The sequence below is a fragment of the Bos indicus genome, chromosome 11 (assembly GCF_029378745.1).
Source record: "Bos indicus isolate NIAB-ARS_2022 breed Sahiwal x Tharparkar chromosome 11, NIAB-ARS_B.indTharparkar_mat_pri_1.0, whole genome shotgun sequence".
Lineage (NCBI taxonomy): Eukaryota > Metazoa > Chordata > Mammalia > Artiodactyla > Bovidae > Bos > Bos indicus.
In genome coordinates, this window is record NC_091770.1 from 68,934,238 (window position 1) to 68,954,997 (window position 20,760).

The 20,760-nt window shown below is 48.7% G+C and overlaps 1 protein-coding gene across 1 annotated transcript in view; it reads left to right on the forward strand.

The window, feature by feature from the left end:
• CAPN13 (calpain 13) overlaps positions 1 to 20,760 on the forward strand; it is a 108,301-nt gene that overhangs the window by 68,924 nt on the left and 18,617 nt on the right. The window contains exons 12-23 of the mRNA XM_070799829.1: positions 1,403 to 1,414; positions 1,786 to 1,903; positions 3,350 to 3,552; positions 4,813 to 4,849; positions 5,205 to 5,261; positions 6,882 to 6,939; positions 7,033 to 7,091; positions 9,006 to 9,074; positions 11,266 to 11,341; positions 13,373 to 13,501; positions 14,544 to 14,599; positions 15,164 to 15,221. Coding sequence (XP_070655930.1) covers positions 1,403 to 1,414; positions 1,786 to 1,903; positions 3,350 to 3,552; positions 4,813 to 4,849; positions 5,205 to 5,261; positions 6,882 to 6,939; positions 7,033 to 7,091; positions 9,006 to 9,074; positions 11,266 to 11,341; positions 13,373 to 13,501; positions 14,544 to 14,599; positions 15,164 to 15,190 — 901 coding nt within the window. The 3' untranslated portion in view covers positions 15,191 to 15,221. The remainder of the gene's footprint in view (positions 1 to 1,402; positions 1,415 to 1,785; positions 1,904 to 3,349; positions 3,553 to 4,812; positions 4,850 to 5,204; positions 5,262 to 6,881; positions 6,940 to 7,032; positions 7,092 to 9,005; positions 9,075 to 11,265; positions 11,342 to 13,372; positions 13,502 to 14,543; positions 14,600 to 15,163; positions 15,222 to 20,760) is intronic.

Here is a 20,760-nt window from a genome sequence, read left to right on the forward strand (position 1 = left end):
CTAGGTCAGGAAGATCCCCTGGAGAAGGAAATGGCTACCCACTCCAGTATTCTTGGCTGGGAAATCCCATGGACAGAGGAGCCTGGTGGGCTACAGTCCACGGGGTCGAAAAAGAGTCAGACTTGGCAACTAAAGAACAACAACGTGCAGACCCATGAGCTCCTCAGGCTCCCTGGAGATCCCACTGCATCTTGTAGGATCCTGATTGAGAGGATTCTAAATACCAAAGAGCAGTCCAGACCTTGACAACTCGAGAGACACTTGTGGGGTCCTTCCACAGTTCTGCTGAGAAATAAGCCATGTTAATGCCAGCAACTATGCTTTGAAGTCTCCAGGGCTCCAGTGGTGTTGTGGGTACAGGGCTACCACCTTGGCATGGGCTTGTGACCCTCCAAGTGCTATGGGAGCATGGCTCTGCCTTGTAGCAAACCAAACATGGGTGATATGCAAATAGGCAGGGAGAAGACCGAAAGGAAAAAGGGAAGGGTGGACAAGCTTCATCCTCCCCGAGGCTGGACTTTCCGCCTCCCTTCCAGCTCACCCCTGAGGTCCAGAGATGTCTGAAGAAGGCAAGTCAAATGGTCTATACACCTAAGTGGAGCCAAGGATCAGCAGTAGAATAGAACTGAAACCCATGCCAACATGAAATACAGTGCCTGGAGGTAGTGGGTATTAATTCAAAAGGAAGCAACACAGCTTTCTGTCTTCTCACCTCTGCTACTGAGACCACAGAGCCTCAGTTTCCACACTCATAGAACAAGGAGCCTACCTTCTGCTTGGGATTACTGTGACAATCCAATACATTACATGGAATTACTTTGTAAACCCTGAAGTGCTTAAAAATGGGACTCCATCTTCAGTGCTTCCTTCTACAACATGGGCAGACGGGAACATAGACATTTCCCCAGACACACATATACATCCCTACAAGCGCTGGGATGCAGTGGGGTGGGGACATTAGAACAATCTCCCGTCATGCTTTACAGTAACCTGACAGAACAAGTTTCCTTCTCATTGGAGCTCCAGAGCTGGAGAATTTACACTTGATCCAGGTTCTGTCTTCCCTCCAGTCCCCATCATCATTTACCTTTTCCTGTCAATTTTATCATCATTGCTGTGAAGAGTAACCAAGCTGAGATGATAAAGGAAGACTCTCCTCTCCTCAAACACCTCCCCCACCCTTGATTTCCTTCCCTTCAGGTCTCTACAGCACCTGGCTTTCCTTTCTTGCAGCTTCACATGGGGAAAGAGTGATGGTCCCCATTCACCCCCTGGGTGTTCCGGGGAACAGGCTGGGCGTGCAAGAAAAAGGAACACAGAGCCCTGGGCTGGGCTGCTCGGATCTACTCACCTTTGGGTTTTTGTTTGGGTTCCTGAACCTGCCTTTCTTCTCTTCCCACAGGTCGACTATCAGGTATGGCCACCGCCGTTGCCATCTGTCGTTACTGCTATGCCTCTTCCAACACCCTTGACCTCCATGTGTCTCTCGCTGTTGGGTGGCTGCCAGTTCAGTCTTGCTATGTCCTGCAGCAGACATAAGCTTAGAACTTCCAAACAGGTCAACAACACAGGAAATATTTCAGCTGTGCTCATCTAAAGCTGGATTCCTTGGGTTGTTCTCTGGCTTGACGTCCCAGAGAGGCTGCAACCATGAAAACATCCTCAACATTTGGCCCCTGATAGATAAGATTGATGCTGCTGATTCCTTCTAAGATGAGAGACAGGACTAATGGGTATTTTTAGCCTCCTGTATTCTTTTTCAGCCCCCAAACCCACCACAACTAGGATGCATGCAATGCAAATACAAGCTCAAGGCATGTCCTCCAACCCTTCTTACAACCACATCACCGCCACCACCCTCCTGCTAGCTGCCGCCGCCACTACAACCCCACCCCCCACCCCAGTAAATATTGTGGCTTGGCATGGGTGAAAGGTGACCCAAATATGGGTAAGGATGGAGAAGGAAAGACAGAGTTTGGGAAACCTAACCTCACAGGTACTCAGACCACTTAAATAGATGTGTGCTCTGTGGTGCTGTTATTGCCAAAGGGAGGTACACGTGACCAGACCGAGGATGGAAGGGAGAAGAGATGGAGCAGCGTGGAGCCACAGTCAATGAGTAGTGACTGCAGCCTGCTGGCAGGTCCAGGGACCCTCCTCCAGACCTCCCAGAGGTGCCGCGATGGAGAGACAGAGGCTGGGATAAGAGCCTCTGAGCAGGAGACACACAGAAGCCCAGGCAGACTGCAGACAGCAAGGCCTGTCTGTCACAGTGGCGGCACAGCCACAGAGCTGCATTTAGGGTCTGACTCTGGTTCTTAGCATACCAGTCATGAAATTAGAACTTCTGAAAGGACTTCAAGGGCAGCACTCAAGTGCAAGAAACACGCACACACACATACACACACACACATACACACACACACACACACACACACACACACGCAGAACAGTGCTGACTCTGGAGAACTGATCTCATCGTTGATTTTGCCAGAAAAGCCCAAGCGAGGTAGGCTCCAAACCTACTGGGGCTGCTGCTGCTGTCAGCAGAACCACTGTGGAGCCTCAGCCGAGCTCCCTGCCGCTCAATAGCCACCGTGGTCTCCTCGTACAGCCCAGCCTGGTCCCCAGCCCCTGCAGAGAACCTCTCCCGTCTCCGTTTCCCCCCAAGGCAGAGCTCACAAGTAGTCATTTCACGCTGCGTGATCATTCTAAATGGAATCCCAATCTCAACTGTATTGGGGAAAATTTATTTAGTAAAGGGTTTTTATTATGTAATAGGTATGTGACATCCGGTAATAGGAACTGCATTATATTTATTGTTTTGTCTCTAAGCAAATATTGAAATAAAAGGAAAATGATCAGGGCCTATTATTCTCCAGTGAGAAGGCATTTCAGGACTTCACTGGAAGGACCAGAGGGAGTGAAAGGCCCCCAGCTGCACAGTGCTTCAGGGGTCCAAGAGCACTTTGCAAAAGAGCCCAGGGAGAAGGGACTTGAGGGGCTCTGAAGGTAATCTAGGACTGGAAGAATCTCACTAGTTTTCATGGAATTTGTCTTTATATATAAGCAGAGCGATAAACCCAGAAGCCCAGGATGCTGTAAGATTTAATGAGGTAAAACCATGTACCATATTTCCTTGCATTCATTGCAGTGTTAGCATCTATATTAAATAACAGTCTGAACTCTATTGCATTTTGAGACTTCAGGTAAGCAACTGTGTCTCCCTTTTCAGGGCCTGTAGGGCTGTTCTGAGGGATAGTGAGGGGCCTGGGAGGTGGGGGATCTCTCCCAGTGTCTGGGGCCCATAGACATAGGGGGTTTCTCACCAACATCCCATCTCCTCTAGTTCCAGCACTTCCAAGACAGATTGCCATCCACCTTCTTCTCCCAATTCAGAATTGCTGAGAAGGGCATTGTGTCTGAAACCACGTGCAACCTCACAGAGTGCTTCAGTCTGAGCCCCGGGACCTACGTGGTGGTCGTCTCCGAGGGCAGAGAAGCTGTTGAATTCTTGCTCCGAATCTTCCTGAAGATGCCAAACAGTGACAGGTACAGAACTTCTGGGATTCTAAACGTTTTTATCCTACTTAATTTTATAAGAACACATCATATCATTCTGTGCGGCAATGCACTGTGTCAGTGGGGGACACAGCATGGCCCTCACTCTGGAGAAACTCAACGCCAAGTCCAATGCCAAGACAAAAAAGAGGGTGGGGATGTTGCTTGATGGAAGGCAGGGTCACATGGGAGACTGGAGGGACCCATCTCTGGCAAGAGGGCCGGAGGAAGGCTTCTTGGGGGCATGGCATGTGAGCTAGTCCTTGAGAAAAAACATAACTCAGAGTTTCAAAGGGGAGGGCAGTGCTGTTGTTCAGTTGCCCAATCATGTCTGACTCTTTGCGACCCCATGGACTGCAGCACACCAGGCTTTGCTGTCCTTCCCCACCTTCCAAAGTTTGCCCAGATTCACGTCCATTGAGTCGGTGATGCCATCAAACCATCTCATCCTCTGTCGTCCCCTTCTCCTGCCTTCAGTCTTTCCCAGCATTAGAGTCTTTTCTGATGAGTTGGCTCTTTGCATCAAGTGGCCAAAGTATTGGAGCTTCAGATTCAGCATCAGTCCTTCCAATGAATATTCAGGGTTGATTTCCTCTAGGATTGACTGGTTTGACCTTCTTGTAGTCCAAGGGACTCTGGCGGAGGAAAAAAGCATGAAGAGAAACAGGGAAGTGGGCGAGGATGGGGCTCATTGAAGAATCAGCAGAGCTGTCCGTAATGCACAGGAAGGTGGTACATGGCATGCGTGGTAGTTGTCTGAAATGTGGCCAGAATGTGGAATCACTGCCAAGTCGGCAGTTAAGACTGGGACCAACAGCACACCGGCTGCTGGGGCACCGAGGCAGGTATCGCTGCTGCCATGGCAGTCTTCACAGTTGAGTGCAGATGAGGCTGTCTCAGTCCAGCATTCCATGCGGTCACTGTGCCATGACTCAGAGTTGGAACCTAAGACAAATCTTACTTGCCATCTTGGCAATGGGGGTCACTAAACACCCATATTTGGGTGTGAAAGGAACAGTTTACTAAATGATTTGAAGGCCAGGGGAGGCCCGCCCTGAAGACTGGACATGAGGTCACAATGTTCATCTGTCTCCTGACTGCCCACTTCACAGCCCGCTGTGCTGCGGGCTCTCCACGCATGTCCTTGGCATAGATGCCCAATGCTTCCAGAGGTGCCCACCATATGTAAGCATGAGCCTCCTTTGAATAGTGAGCTGGTCATCCTTGTCACACTGTCCCCTGGTTTTCTAGGAACCTGGATGGCAGTCTCAACCTGAGAGCCCTGCAGGTAGGTGTGCCTCAAGGCTTGGTTGGCAGCCTTCAGTGGGTCATGGCCCATCCCCAAGAGCTTCTACCTCCTTCTTTCTGCCTCACCACTGACCAGTGAGTGAGAGATACCACAACGGGCTGGTGACAGCTCCAAGGGGACAGGGACGAGGGGAGAAGCCCAGGCTTCAGAGGCCAGGCTGGACCCAACCATCTTCCTTCCACAAGCTTCCATTTTCCTATTCCCCACTAAGGTTTGATCCAGTTGCTGGATGAAGTTTCTTATTTCCAAGTGGGAGGTTCTGGGTCCCTCACTGTATCAGACAGGGGATCCCTTTCCCAGAAATTTGATGTTGGCTGTTCTTCCTTACATCCAGGCAAGTCTTCCAGAAAATGGGTCCCAGCAGAGCATTTTCTACAAGTACGCTCAGCAGGTACTGTACTTAGCAACATGGCCATGAGGGGCCCTGCCTAGGACAGGGATGAAGAGGTGAGAGGAAAGAAAGCCTCTCCCAGGTCCTTACCAGGCCAGAGAGGAAGATTACTGGCCTCTCTCCCTGGATGCCACCAGAACTGATCCGGGGAGACGGGATGCCCCAATTGGGTGACATCTGGTGTGAAGTGTAGTTTTGAAAGGGAGGGGCTCCTTATAGGAGGGTGAGATGTATAAATCTTTTAACAAGCCGTCGGCAATGCCCCTGAAAATCTTCCCTTCTCCCGTTCTGCCGCCTCCCACTGCCATTGGCACCCTTCCTCCTGGGAGCTGGCCAGCTTTCAGAAGGCACCACTAGCCTTCTTCCTGCCAAGCCACCTATGTGCACAAGGGATTTTCTTAATGGTTTAATAAGCTGTTATAAAGATCCTTGACTTGTCAGGAGAAAAACAGCTGCCAAGGGCTCCACACGATGGGCCTCTTACCATTAGTCATCATGTCACTGTGGAAACAGAAAGCCATATGGGTGACCGTATGCCCTGAACTGGCCTCGGGAAGACAGGTGGACAGTTCTCGGGCCCTTGCTGTGTCAGACAGGTGGCCTCCTTCCACAGAAATGTGGGTTCCCAGAAGACCCCCAAGGAGGCGTCTTCTCCCCCCTGACCTCGTGGTGCTCTGCAGAGCCACTGCTGGAGCCCTCTCGCCAGCTCCTTCCCCCGTGGGACAAGCTTTCCCAGGGTGGTGACATCTCATTATGCCCTCGCTTTTACCAGGCTGGGTGTGAGAAACACCTGCATGGGGAACAGCTCTGCTTCTCCATAAAATCATCATGGAAGCCACTGCCTGTAAAGCTGGTCAGGGTCCCCAACAGAAAAGGGAAGGCAGTTAACACCTTCAGGAGTTCAAGCCAGGAAGAGCGTCTCGCCCCTCAACCTCTGTTGCTTCCTGTTTTTCATCCAAGGGAAACCATGATGTCTCCCTTTCTGGCTTCTGTGGCTGGGAAGATGAATGCTAAGTCATGTGCTCAGCGAGAGCAGCTTCTCTTAGCCTGGATTCCTGACACGTGTCTCTTCTCACCACACACACACACAACACACAGTAGCCGTGTCTTCTCTCACTCCCATCTTTCTGGAAGCAGATGGGGACACACACCTGCAGGGCGGAATTGATTCATTCAGCAATACTTCTCCCGAGGGGCTCCCAAGTGCCTGGTATGATGGGGAGGAAGCAAACACTGCTTTCAGCCCAATAATGGATACAGAGAGAAATGCAAGGTGACCCTCACCGGGAACCAAGTGTCAGGAGTGATCAGCACTGCAGATGTTCAGGGAGGGAGCTATGGCCTGGAGCAATCAGGAAAGGCTTCATGGGAATTCCCTGGAGCCCTGGTGGTTAGGATTCCATGCTTTCACTGCTGAGGGCACGGGTTCAATCCCTGGTGAGGTAACTGAGATCTCAAGTCGCGCCGCGTGGCCAAAAAGAAAAAGGAAAGGCTTCATGACAAAGGTGAGATGGGAACTTAAGTGCTCAGACACCCCAGTGCTTTCACAGTCAGGCAGGCATGGCCCCTCAGTTCCTGGGCACTGATGTGATTCCTGCATCCCTTCCCCATTTGGAGCAGGGGCTGAACATTGATGCTACGCAGCTTCAGAGCCTTCTCAACCGGGAATTCCTAAGAGGTAAGGACCTGCTGGCCCGGCCCCATCCCCATGGCCGCGCCAGGCCAACACCGCCCTCTCTGACCTCTCAGTCCTTTCTGCTCTTCCGCTCAGGACCTCCAGGGGACCCGTTCTCCTTGGATGAGTGCCGCAGCCTCGTGGCTCTGATGGATGTATCCTTTGCAGTCACCATCCACCCTCCACTGCCTCCCAGCACTGAGAGCCTGTCTGCTCCATCATCTTCCCCAAGGATCTAACTGGGACAGTAGAGAATCTTTTTTCACTCTGTTTTCTCTTCTTCCTTGGTTCTAAGGGCTCACCAAAGAGCCTGGGCTTCTGGGGACTCTGCACAAACTCACTAACTCTCTAGAACCACCATAGCAACAACAACAACACTTACTATCTATCAAGTGTCTACTGCATACCCAGAATGGTACTGATAGATATTTTTTCCCTTGTAGTTCTTGCAAGAATCTCTGTGATATAAGAAGTATTGTCCCATGGTACAATGGAAGAAACGGGTTCAGAGAGGTTTAGTCATTCACCCAGATCGCACAGCTAGTCAGGATTTGTGCCTGGATTTGGACTTGAAGTTTTCAGCTTCCAAAGCCCATGTTCTAATCGTATTCTTCACTGCTTAGCAAAGGATAGTATCCTAACTTCTTTACTTCTACCCCTCTCCTTACCACTATTTAAATCCCTTGCTCAACAAACCCCCAGTTCAATAAAGGTAACAACCACCAAAGTGAAAGTCGCTCAGTCGTGTCCAACTCTTTGTGACCTTGTGGACTATACAGTCCATCCAGCTAATGGAGGAAATCCTAGGTCTGCATGGCAGTTACACCCTGTTATTACTATTCTGTTGCATTGACAGATGAGACTGGGCTGGGCAGTGCAGTGACTTGCCCTAGTTCTGTGGCCACAAGTGGCTGGACTAGGACCCAAGCCCAGAATCTTCTGCCTCCCATCCTGACTTCCACTCCCCTGGGAGCCATTTCTCCCCTGCCACTCCATCTCCCCACTGGTGGGCATATCCCTCAGGGGTCACCTTGCAACTCTCCCCTCGCTATGCACTGTCTCCCTGAGGAGACACAGATCCCCCAGCTCTTTCACTCTTAACAAGGCTCTACTGGGGACATGAAGCTGGGCATTGTCGAACAAGAGCCATCTTGATGAACTCATCAGTCAGGCCCTGTCTCTTGACTGTTGTATAGAATCACTCAGAGACACTGCTCATCCCTGCAGATAAATCAGAATGGCACTCAGGAGCCCTGCAGCCTAGGGCAGGTAACCCCAGGGGAGGTCATGTCTGTTGGACCCCTGAGCAGAAGACCAGTCTTTTCTACCCTTCCTTCTGCTCACCCGTCAGCTCCCCTCCAGTGCCACAGAGATCCGTTCTTTCCATTAGTTCTCATTAAACTCTTGGTAAGGAAGGACCAGGCTTCCCTGGTGGCTCAGATGCTAAAGAATCCACCTGAAATGTGGGAGACCTTGGTTCGATCCCCAGGTTGGGAAGATTCCCTGGAGAAGGGTATGGCAACCCACTCCAGTATTCTTGCCTGGAGAATCCCCATGGACAGAGGAGTCTGGCGGGCTGCAGTTCACGGGGTCGCAAAGAGTCGGACACGACTCGGCAACTAAGCACAGCACACAGCATGGAGGGACCAGGGCCAGCTTTAATACCTAGAATGTGGTCCATCCATGGCCACACACTTAGCACATGTGCTCATCTCTCAGCCCACCTCGGGAGTTGCAATCACCTCCCCACACTGCTGCTTCCCACTCCCCTCTACAAGGGGGACCCACCTCAACTGGTGAAGGCTGTGTTTGGGGTTCAACCTCTTTCCATGGGTGCAAATGACGTTGGCATCCCTTTCTCAGGGCTGCCTTCTTCCAATTGCCCATTTTCTCCTGTGAAATGAATCTAAGCCAGGTCTCTTTTAGACGCATCAGAGCCAGCTGGCATGGGGTCACATCCAGGTGACTCTGGACCGCCTGTGTTACTAGGTGACGGATGGAGCCTCTCCATGCCTGAGGCCCCTCTGCTCACTGAACACAAGACTGCTTGACTCTTAACTCCCCACCAGCTGAAGGTGAACGGGCGACTTGACCAGGAGGAGTTTTCAAGGCTGTGGAGCCGTCTCGTCCACTGCCAGGTACCAGCATGTTCTCTCTTGACGAGTGTTCATTCCAACTGGGTTGGCACAGATTTACTGGGTGCCTGATTCTGCCCCAGCATTGAGGGCTGTGAAAGAAGGGGAACCTCACCCCACCCTCAAGGGGAGCCCCCGTTTTGCTTGGGGAGATGTGCGTGCACCCCTGGATGGCTCAAGGCCATGCTCAGTCAGGTGGCAGGCTGAGGACCGCTCTAGGAGGCCAGAGGAGAAAGGGTCACAGTGGACTGTAGCTGAAACTGCCGGCTGGCACCGCCCTCCCCATTTCTCTGTGGGCCCACTGCAGCATCCCCCAAGCTGCTGGTTTACCTTGTTCTGCTACCCTACCTCTGCCAACAGATCAGAGTCACAGTTGTGGTCTGTGGCCTCTGTGTGGCCTCACCATTGTTCCCAGGACAAAGTCGAAACTCACTAGCTGTACCCAAGACCCTCTGAGTTAAGACTCCACTTTGGGGTCTAGGAGAGGCCCCTTCACTTATCCCACCTGCTCCTTTGAACCCTAATGTAAGACTCCGCACTTTCCCTTCCCTGCAATGGGAGCCTGCCTGGTGCCCACCCAGCCTGAGGGTCCAGACCCCAAAGCTCCGTGGGGGCCTTGCCTCCCCTCTACAGATCCGGTTAGTTTCCACTCAGCTCCCAACACTTGAACTCACAACAATAAGACGCAGACACTTCCTGTTTAATACTATTTATTTGTATCGCCTACCTCTGATTGGAGTGATTGGGTTTCCCCCTGGACACAGCGATGACTGATGGCCCATCCATTAGACTGCAGGTCCTCCCGGGCAGGGAGCCCTCATGTTCGTCCTTTTCCCCACCGTCTCCACAGTGTCCAGCTCACAGCAGATGCTTAAAAGTGCTGGACAAACGACTGAGCAAGTGCATGACACTGAGTCCCTACCTAATTGAGAACATCTAGGACTCTGAACTCACAAAAGCCAAATAAGGCCAGGAAAAAGTTCTCAAGCTGCTCTTCCACTGTAATTGGCTCTCACAATCAGCCCAGACTGAGCACCTGCTGGGGGTATTTTGCTTTGAAACATCCTGGGTTCAGTCCTCTGGTGCTTGTCTGTCTCATCAGGGCACGTGACTCAACCAGCCCATGTTCTCACCTGGGAAATGGGAGGAGGCTGAGGGTTAGAGTGAGAATTAGAGGGAGGTAGAAAAGTCCCCAGAGAAGGCAATGGCACCCCCCCACTCCACTACTCTTCATGGACGGAGGAGCCTGGTAGGCTGCAGTCCATGGGGTCGCTAAGAGTCAGACACTACTGAGCGACTTCACTTTCACTTTTCACTTTCATGCATTGGAGAAGGAAATGGCAACCCACTCCAGTGTTCTTGCCTGGAGAATCCCAGGGATGGGGGAGCCTGGTGGGCTGCTGTCTAGGGGGTCGCACAGAGTCGGACACAACTGAGGCGACTTAGAAGCAGCAGCAGCAGCAAAGTCCCCAGCAAATGGAGAACTGCCCTGTAAAAAAATTGAGATGTTCAGGGGACTCCACCCTGAGGCATCGCCTGGTCCCAGAGACAGTTCTCACCTGCCTTCCGTGCTGCCTACACTGCCCTCACTAGTGTGCAAGGTGCTCTCCTTAGCTCTTTATAAGATGTGCTCATTTCTTCCTCGCAGCAAACCTACAAGGTAGGTAGTATATTGGCCTTGTGCTGCAGAGGGGTAGACTGAGACCCAGAAAGATCGGGTCACTTGCCCAAGGTGACACCGCTGTAGATAGTTAGGCTGGAATTTATACCCAGCAATTTGGTTGTGCAGTCTGTGCTCCTAATGCCCATCCTAGGCAAGCTCTTTAGTGAGCTCTTCACGTCCCTGAAAAGTGACAAGCCGCCCTGGGTGGATGGAACCCAGTCTATGGGGTGTAGAGGCTAAAGGAGAGTAGGTTGGGAGGGGGGAGGTGCAGGCCTGAGAGAGGGGCCTGCAGCCCTACAGTTGGCAGGTAGGAGGTCTGTGGACTTTAACAAGCGGAACCCATGCTGCCTCCCCTTCCCCCTCTCCCTCCTCCTCCCCACCATCCTCAGCTGTGCACCCATCGACCTCTGAGCTGAGCCCATCATGTTTAGTGAAGCAGCCTCCAGGGATGGGTACAAGATCTTCCAGGACACCCTCTTCCACGTGGGCACTGGGGCTCATACGGGTTTCTTGCTTCTTCCTCCATATCAGAGTGTTTTCCAGAATTCCCCAAAGAATGCTGGCGTTTTCCTCAGCTCGGATTTGTGGAAGGCCATAAGGGACACAGGTAAAGCAGACAACCCTTTCAGCTTTGATGATTGGGAGTGGCAGGGGCGTGTGTGTTTGGTGTATGTGTGTGTGCCCGCCCTCTGTGGACCTCCTGGCTGCAGACTCCGACTCCATCCTCCCCAACCTGAGTTCTCACCTGCCAGTCAGCTCTCCTAATTGCCTTCTCTCCCCAGCACAGCGCTAACCATGAAAAATGACCCTGAATGGTTGATACCCTACCAGAAATCTAACTTGCTTGAAGACACATCCACCTCAGCATCCAGGCCATCAGGATTAAATACTCACAGGCCAGCTGATGCCCTCTCTTCACAGAGGGTCTGGGGTTAAGTGAGATCACGTGTATCTGTTTGCTTCAAGGAGGCAAGAGCTTTCAGTCCTGGGAGAATGATAATAACACCGAAGGGCGAGGGTGCGTCAGAGTTCAGCCATAACTTGCACGCACATCACCTCCTTTGATTGTCTAAACAACTCTTGAACTGCGCAGGGCAAGAATCATTGTCCCCACTGTCCCTGCAGGCAAATGGCCCACAGAAAGGTGAAGTCAGGAAATTGCCACCTTCCCTAATGAAATGTAAAATCAGACTCCCACAGGTCACTGCTGAAAGGGCAGCCTCAATGGGTCTCCCTCCTGGGGCTCCTGGCCTGGATGCAGAGCAGGTAGAAACCTGAGCACCTGCTCCCTGCCCCTCCCCCCACTTCCCCCTTTCTCCTTCCTCTTCCGCTTATAAAAATATGTGTTTATTTGGCTGCATGGAAATTATTAGTTGCAGGAAATGGGCTTAGTTGCCCCACAGCATGTGGGATCCTAGTTCCTCGACCAGGGATCAAACCCACATCCCCTGCATTGGAAGGGGGATTCTTAACCACTGGCCCACCAGGGAAGTCCCTCCCCTCCCTTAATTCTTCACAGCAGAGGGTTGTGTTTCTCACACTTAAGGTTGAGAAGAAGCCCCTGGGGGCTTATGGAAGCAGGGAATGTTGAGCCTCACCACCCACCCCAAGGTACTGACTCAGGAGGACTAGGCTGGGACTTGAGAACCGGCATCTCTGCCAAGTTCCCAAGTGAGGCCAAAGCTCCTGGTCTGGGGATCACACTTTGAGAACCACTGAATGGCCAGTGGAAGTTGAAACCTTTAAAGGAGACCTCACCCATGACTCCAGAATAATAAAAGGGAGAAAGAAAATAGATGGAATTCAACTGAAAAGCTTGCAGGGGCCAGCAGGTAACTGAAGAGGGCCATGGAGCTGATGTGATTTGCGGGGGCAGTTTGAGAATGTACAAGCTGCAGGCATGTCCTATCTAAAGGCCTTCGTATTCACATTTTATTAATTCTGCAGGAGAAACCAACGTGTCTTATACTGTGAGGGGCCCGAAGGCCACCAGCCTTGTCCCCATGATGGATGGTCCGGTTTACAGGGTTCTCATAGCTCACTGGGGTGCATAGACCCCCACCGGATTTTCAGTCTGCCCTTGTGGGTTCTGTGGTCGGTGCCTCCCTGGAGCTTATAGCTAGACACATAAGATCACAAGACCCAAAGAGGGCAAGGCAGCTCTGTCCTGCCCACCTGCTGCTCTGAGGACCAGCCTCATCTCTGGATGACCAACCTAGGACTAAGCCCCTTCTCCAGGAACCGCATATGAGACCACACACAGTCCAGGACTAGGCGAGGAGGGCTGTTGGAGAGGGTCACCAGCAGAGGGAGGCCTGACAAGGTGGGGCTGGGAGCAAACTTTTCACGTGTCCTGGCAGCTCCCATCCCCCACAGGAATTATCAGATGATTGTCAAGGGTCAGGAGTGTTTTGAGTTGGCCTCTGGCCAAACTCTAAAACAGTATTGTTGGGGCCTGGAAGCTAACATTCTGAAGAGTCAAAAGTACACAGAAGAGGAGTGGACTAGCCGCTGAGCCAGGTGGAGGAGGGGATGGTGGTGAAAGGCCACGTGGTCTCCGCACAGGTGTTTCTGATCTCCCGAGGTGGAGGACCACACCCGTTCCTCCCTGCTCACCAGCTCCTCAACTGTGTCCCAGACTTCCTCGCAGGGATCTCCATCACCAGCGAGCTGCTGGACCTCATGAAACTCCGGTACAGCGACAGCACTGGCAGGGTCAGCTTCCCCAGCCTGGTCTGCTTGCTGATGCGGCTGGAAGCCATGGCAAGTAAGTGTCACCCGGAGACCATCACGCTGACCAAAGAACACAGCAGAGGACCAGGAATGCACTCTGGCTCCAGGCCTGGGCAAGGCCTCAGTAGCGGGATGGGCTGGACTCCTGCAGAGGAGCCCTCATCCTGAGGGGCAGAGCCAACATCAGCCTAGGTGACCGTGTAGCTGTCCTGAGACCCCAGCCTCCCTTCTGCATCCTTTTCTCCCCAGGACATTCCACATCCCAGATCGTTTATTTCCTCTTCACCCTTCTCAGCACCTCTCTCACTCAGGAACAAGGTTAAGTTACCATGGCCCCGCCTCCAGATTGTTTACGGTTCAAACCTAGTCTTTAGTCATGCAGTAAATGGCTTGATCTCTGCTGAAGGATTTCACAAATGGTGTCTTGGTGGGTGCAGGAGGTCCCCCCAAGGCCTCAGAAATCCAGCTTTGTAGGCCAGAGTTTTGGACACTTTTTAGCAGCATACCCCTTTGTTTGAAATGAAATTTCACATGAAACCCCAAACCACAATAGAGCTGCAAACGGAGCTGTGGTGGCTGAGTTGAAGTGGGGTCTGGCCTCCACTCGCATCATTCCACACCCCCCCCCAACCTCCTCACCCCACCACGTGGTCCTTAAACCCCACAGCTCTAGCCCCACACCTCTGTACTAGGCAGTTAACAGGACAGAGAGAACAGAGCCCTGGGAGGGTAAAGGAGAAGCCAGAGGCATAATCTTGCTCCAGAGAATTCACAGTTGGACAAGAGCTCTGCCCTTGAAATACCTCCTAAGACAAGACCTCTGCATCTCTATGGCCAAGAATAGAGGGTCTGAAGTGCAGAGAAGCTAGAGAAGGGAGGGGCGAGGTGGGCAGAGCAGTCAGGGAGCTTTTTTGAGAGCTGAGCCTTGAGCTGTCTCACGGGTGTGGAGTTTAACTGGGAAGAGAAGCGGAGAGGAGGCCAAGCGCAGCCTGTGGCTTCTCACGGGATCAACACGCTGGCTTTCCTCTCATGTGGGCCCAGGCCCGCCCTGATCCCTCCCCTCCTCTCTACCCTAGAAGCTTTCCAGAACCTCTCCAAGGATGGAAAAGGACTCTACCTGACAGAAATGGAGGTGAGGTGCCTTCCCCTCCCAGAGACAGGACACAGCCCTGGCCACCTCTCCTCACCCGAGTCCAGGGGGCATTTCCCTCCCTGAAGCCATTGAACAGTCTGTCAAAGGCCAGCCAAGCTGCCGGCCCCCCTGCCTCCAATTACTGCCTTTATATATTGCTAGCTGCCAAGGCTGCTTTAGGATCTTGGCAGACAGATTTTATTTTTTTCCAATAGCTTAATAAAGCAGAGGATTATGTGGGAGTCATAAATCCAGGAGGGAACTAAAGAACACCTGCTGAGCTCACTGTACATTAAACTGACTCCCAGTGAGTTTTAGAGAGAGCCTCCTGGCCCAGCCAGCTGGTCGACCTCAGCTGTCCCTCTCAATGCCCGGCTCTTCAGGGAGTAGCAGATGACAGTGTTGTAACAGGGGGCTGAGACCTCCCGCTTGGGTGGGAATTAACTGGAAAGAGTTGATGAGACTAGACTGGGATCTTTCAAAGGAAGAGGAAACCATTTGCCCCGCTCTGTGTTAAGCTAACAAGTTTAAAGATTGGTTGTAATAGGGATGTTTATTTCTCAGTGGATGAACCTGGTGATGTACAACTGAAGCCAGGAGAAGAACAGGCAACAGAGCCCAGGTAAGACATGGCAGCTTTGGAATCATTTCCTCCCAAGGGCTCAATGTGTCTTTCCTTCCAAGAACTACACACAAGACTCTCTCCCTGGGGGCAGCCTCCCCATAGATTACAGAGCCCTCATCTGTGTGAGTCAAGGCTTACAAGATGCTTGGCCTGTGAGTTTCAAAGCCAATACTGCAGATTTCATCCAAGTCTCATGTACATTGATAAAGAGTGTGGCCTGGAAGTTATGAGTGAGGAATTTAGAATTTTTTTTCACTTGTTTGTATTGAGATATAGTTGACGTTTAACACTGTGTTCATTTTAGACATACAACATAATCATTTGATATATGTGTGTATTGTGAAATGATTACCATGACAAGTTCAGTTAATATCTATCACCTGACATAGTTACATTTTTTCTTGTGATAAAAACTTTTACAATTTACGCTCTTAATAACTTTCAAATATACAGCACAGTATTGCTAATGATAGTCACCATGCTGTATGTTACATCCCCAAAACTTATAACTGGAAGTCTGCATGTGATACTTTCACCCATTTTGACCACTCCCTCACCTTCCTCCTGTGGTAACTACCACTCTGTTGTCTGTATCTATTTATTTATTTATTTATTTTTATTAGTTTCCACATGCAAATGAAGTTATACAATGTGTGTCTCTCTCTGACTTACTTCACTTAGCATAATCACCCTCAAGTTTCATCCATGTTGTCACAAATGGCAGAGACACCACAATGGGCTGAATAATATTCTGTTGTATGTATATATAAATATGTATACCACATTTTCTTTATCCATTCATTCACTGATGGACACTTAGATTATTTCTGAGTCTTGGCCATTGTAAATAATGCTGCAGTGAATATGAGGGTGCCTATATCTTTTCAAGTTAGTGGTTTTTTTTCCTTTGGATAAATGCCTAGGAGTGGAATCATTAGATCCTGTGGTAGTTCTGGTAGTTCTATTATTAATTTTTTTCAGTTTAGTGACTGTTTATAGAACAGCTCCTATATGGCTATGTGCTGGACTCCAGGGATTCAAAGATTAAGAAAATTCACATGGCTTCCACCCTTAGTTCCTCACTATCTAGTGGGAGAGATAGTCTTGTAAATAGGAAACTGTGCTGTTATATACAAGATTCAGTGAATGAGGCTTGGGTCCTCTGTGGATACTAAGAGCAGATGCTTCAGATGATTTCTGCTTTGGACAAGGTGATATGCTTGAGGGACACCCATATGGAGATCTCGCATGGACAGCTAAACACACAGGTCTCTGGGGAAATCAAACTTGATCCTTGCCTTGGAGGGTCTTGCTGCGAAATGAAAGAGACAGAAATGTAAATATAATAGATCAGTTACTATACTCTGTAGAGAAGGCTAACACAGAGGTTCACGCAAAGATGACAGTACAGCTAACTTGGCCTGCAGTTGTGATGTCTCTCTAGGAGACAGCCCAGGAAGTGAGTCTTGAATGATTCAGAGTTGTTATCCAGAGTTGTGGGTAGTTGTTGAGGTCAGCGTTCACATGGAATTCTTTGGATAGACTGAGCAAAGCTTCAAGTCACAAAGACATTACCAGCTGGGGAGCCAGTGAATGATATGCAGGCAGCGGGTCATGGGAGGTTCTCTTCTGAGGGCAAGACACACAGTTTACAGTCTACCTTGATGCAAGTAAAAGGTGGCATGCTGTCCCCACTCAAGTGAGGGGTGTTTTTTGATGGTCCTAGGAGTCAGTTCAAAGTCCTGTGGAGAGCAGACACCCAGAGCCTATTACTCATTTTTAAGGAATCTCCATACTGTTTTCCATAGTGGCTGTACCAATTTACATCCCCCCAACAGTGCACAAGGGTTCCCTTTCTCCACTTCTTCATCAACACTTGTCTTTTTGATAGTAAATGTGAGGTGGTCATTCTACAAGGTGTGCAGTGATGTCTCATTATGGTTTTGATTTGTATTTCTCTAATAATTAGAAATGTTGAGCATCTGTTCATGTGCCTATTAGTCATCTGTATGCCTTGTTTGGAAAAACGTCTATTCAAGTCTTCGGCCTATTTTTTTTATGGGACTGAGTTCTTTATATAGAGTTGTATGAACTGTTTATACACTTTGGATATAAACTCCTTGTCAGTCACAGCATTTACAAACATTTTTCCCAATTCACAGGTTGTCTTTTCATTTTGTTGATGGTTTCCTTTGCTGTGCAAAAGCACTTATTATTGTTTTTATTTCCTTTGCCTTAGGAGACTGATCCAAGAAAATACTTTTATGATTTATATCAAAGAGCATTCTGCCTATGTTCTCCTCTCAGAATTTAACATGAGGGAGTGTTCAAATCTCATTGTTTTACATGTGATTGCCCAGTTTTCCCAGTGCTGCCTGTTGAAGAGTCTGTCTTCTTTCCATTGTATATTCTAGCCTCCTTTGTCATAGGTTAATTAACTATAGTTATACGTATTTATTTCTGGACCCTCAGTTCTGTTCCATTATCTATGTGTCTGTTTTCATGCCAGTACTATGCCGTTTTGATTATTGTAGCTTTGTATTATTGTGTAAAATCTGGAAAGGTTATACTTCTAGCTTTGTTCTTTTTCCTCAGCATTGCTTTAGCAATTTAGAGTCTTTCATGGTTCCATGTAAGTTTTAGGATTATTTGTTATGCTTCTGTGAAAACTGTTCTTGGTAGTTTGATAGGAATTGCATTAAATCTGTAGATTGTTTTGGGCGGTACGGTCATTTTAATAATGTTAATTATTTTAATACAAGAGCATGGAATATCTTTCCATTTCTTTGAATCATCTTCAATTTCCTTCATCTCACCAACATTTTTCATTGTCTATCTTTTTTGTTTTAGCCATCCTGGAGGGTATGAAGTGGTATCTCATTAAGGTTTTGACTTACAGTTTCCTGATAGCTTGTGGTATTGAGTATCTTTTTGTTGTCTAGTGGCCATTTGTATATCTTCTTTTGAGAAATGTCTATTCAAATCCTTTGTTTAATACTGGGTTATTTATCATTTTGTTGCTGAGTTGTAAGATACACACACACACATATATACATACATGCATTCTTGTTACCAGTCCCTTATCATATATGTGATTTGCAAAATTTTCTCCCATTCTGTAGGTTGTCTTTTAAGTTTCTTGATGGTATCATTTTCAGAATTTTATCAAGTCTAACTTATCTGTTTTTCTTTCGTCAATACCAAATACAGCCTTTGGTATTGTATCTAAGAAATCATTGCCTAACTTAAGATCATGAATTTACTCCTGTGTTTTTCCCCTAAGAGTTTTATAGTTTAACTCTTACATTTTGGTCTTTGCCCCATTTCGAGGTAGTTTTTGTGTACGGTGTGATGTAGTGGGTCCATCTTCATTCCTTTCCTGCCAGAAGCTTCGCCAGGCAAGCCTGGATGTACTCCCATTGTGAGAATACTTCTGTCCCTCTCACTCATCTTCAGCCCATCTGCCCTCCTCTGACTTACTAAACTGCTGTATTAAAAGCAATCAGACAATTCCTCTTCCTTCCCTCCTGTCACATCTGTTTCTTTTGAACAAAGCACACACTTCCGTTGTCACACTGGGGGCAATGTTTAAAGTTGTTTGAAATATTGAATTCTTTTTTTAAATGTTAAATATTTGGCTCTGCTGGGTCTTAGTTGCAGCGTGTAGAATCTAGTTCCCTGACCAGGGATTGAACCTGGGCCCCCTACTTTGGAAGCATGGAGTCTGCCACTGGACCCCCAGAGAAGTCCCCCCAAATATTGAATTCTTACTTTAAATAATGCTTTAAATACTCATGCTTTGGTATATGGTCCTTGGATATCTGAGGCTATGATGATCTGAACTGATTGCAGAGTCTAGAGGTTTCATACATGCTAGTCACACCCGCTAACAGTTTGTCTAACTGATGTCATCTATATTCATGTTGATCTACAGTCAATATGGCAGTAAAGTGCCTTACTCTAACAAAGTTAGTATTTAGAACAACTTCCCACTACACATAAATAACGTGTCTCAAGGGATGGGCCACCTCCTCCTACTCTGCATGAAGGTGAAATATGAGCAGCAGAGGCCCAGGTCCTGCTGATTTACCAACAGCCATTTTCACAAGAGTGGGTCTACTTCCATCCTAATAAATCCCGTCTCTCCTGCCTTCAGACCAGAGAAATTCTTTTTGAGAGGTAGGAATTTGCATTTGCCTCAACTGATAGGAAATCTCCCCACCTCCTTTAGCAAACATGCACCCGGTGATTACAGGCACCTTTCACACCTAGGATGTCCACCTTGCCAGAGCTGACCTTTAAAGAGAAATGTATCAAACTGGGATGATAACGTGAACACTCCAAGGGCATAAACCAAGCAGGAGAAAGAGCTGGAATTCAGGAAACAGGAGGCTCAACACCAGATCCATCACTGGCTAGGGAACTCCAGAGTCCAGGGCTGTACAGCTAAATGGGAGAGCCAGAAACCCAGCAGAAATCAGGAAGAGCGATCTTTGGGGAAAAAGGATCTGCCTGCAATGCAGGAGACCCAGGTTCATTCCCTGAGTCAGGATTGAAAAGGGACATTTTCAGCCTAGAAAAGGGAAGTTTTATCTAATCCGACTCTTTGCAACCTCATGGAGTGTAGCCTGCCAGGCTCTTCTGTCCATGGGGATTCTCCAGGCAAGAATGCTGGAGTGGGTTGCCATGCCCCCCTTCAGGAGATCTTCCCAACCCAGGAATCAAACCTAGGTCTCCCACATTGCAGGCGGATTCTTTACCATCTGAGACACCAGGGAAGCCCCAATCTAATCACTTATTCATGGGTAAAATAGTATTCAGAAGGACTTTGAATTTCTGCTGGAGGGTTTTGGAAGAATTATTAGGATAATGACATAGACCAAACAGATTTTTTAAATGAGGTAATTATTAATTCCTAGAAGAACAAAGACTTCTAGAAGAAAGCAAACGGAGTTTTTCTTCACTCAGCAGAGAATTGTACATACATAATTGTAGTAAAATAAAAATGGAATATTGATTTAATAAAATATGTGACACAAATATATTAGAGAAAGGAAGGAGAGAAGATACAGGCACAAAAGTGGGTTAAGAACACCCCAGCTTCATCTTCCATCACGAGATGTCAGTAGGCATTTAAAATTGGTAAGTCAAGGGGGTAACCATATAAAATATTATTTAGAAGTAAGGAGTTCAGAAGAAAGAGTTACGAGAGAGGAATTCCATGTAGGAGTGGGGCAGGGGACTGCTGTTCTTTCTTCCTGCTTTGTATGAATGTCTTGAATTTTTTTAATGTATCTTGGGCTGGACTTTTATGAAAGTAAATAAGAAAACTAGCATATAATAATAAATAAATAAAATAAATAATCTGAGAAACAGAGTTTAAGACTCAAGAGAAGAGGAGGGAGGTGGAGAGCAGAGTTGAGACTGTTTCTTTACCTCGTGGACAGGAAAGTAGGTTGTTAGAGTTGTAGAAAAAATGTCCATGCAAGAACGTCACTTGAATCTAGGAGATAAGCCCTTGAGAAAAGCCACTGTT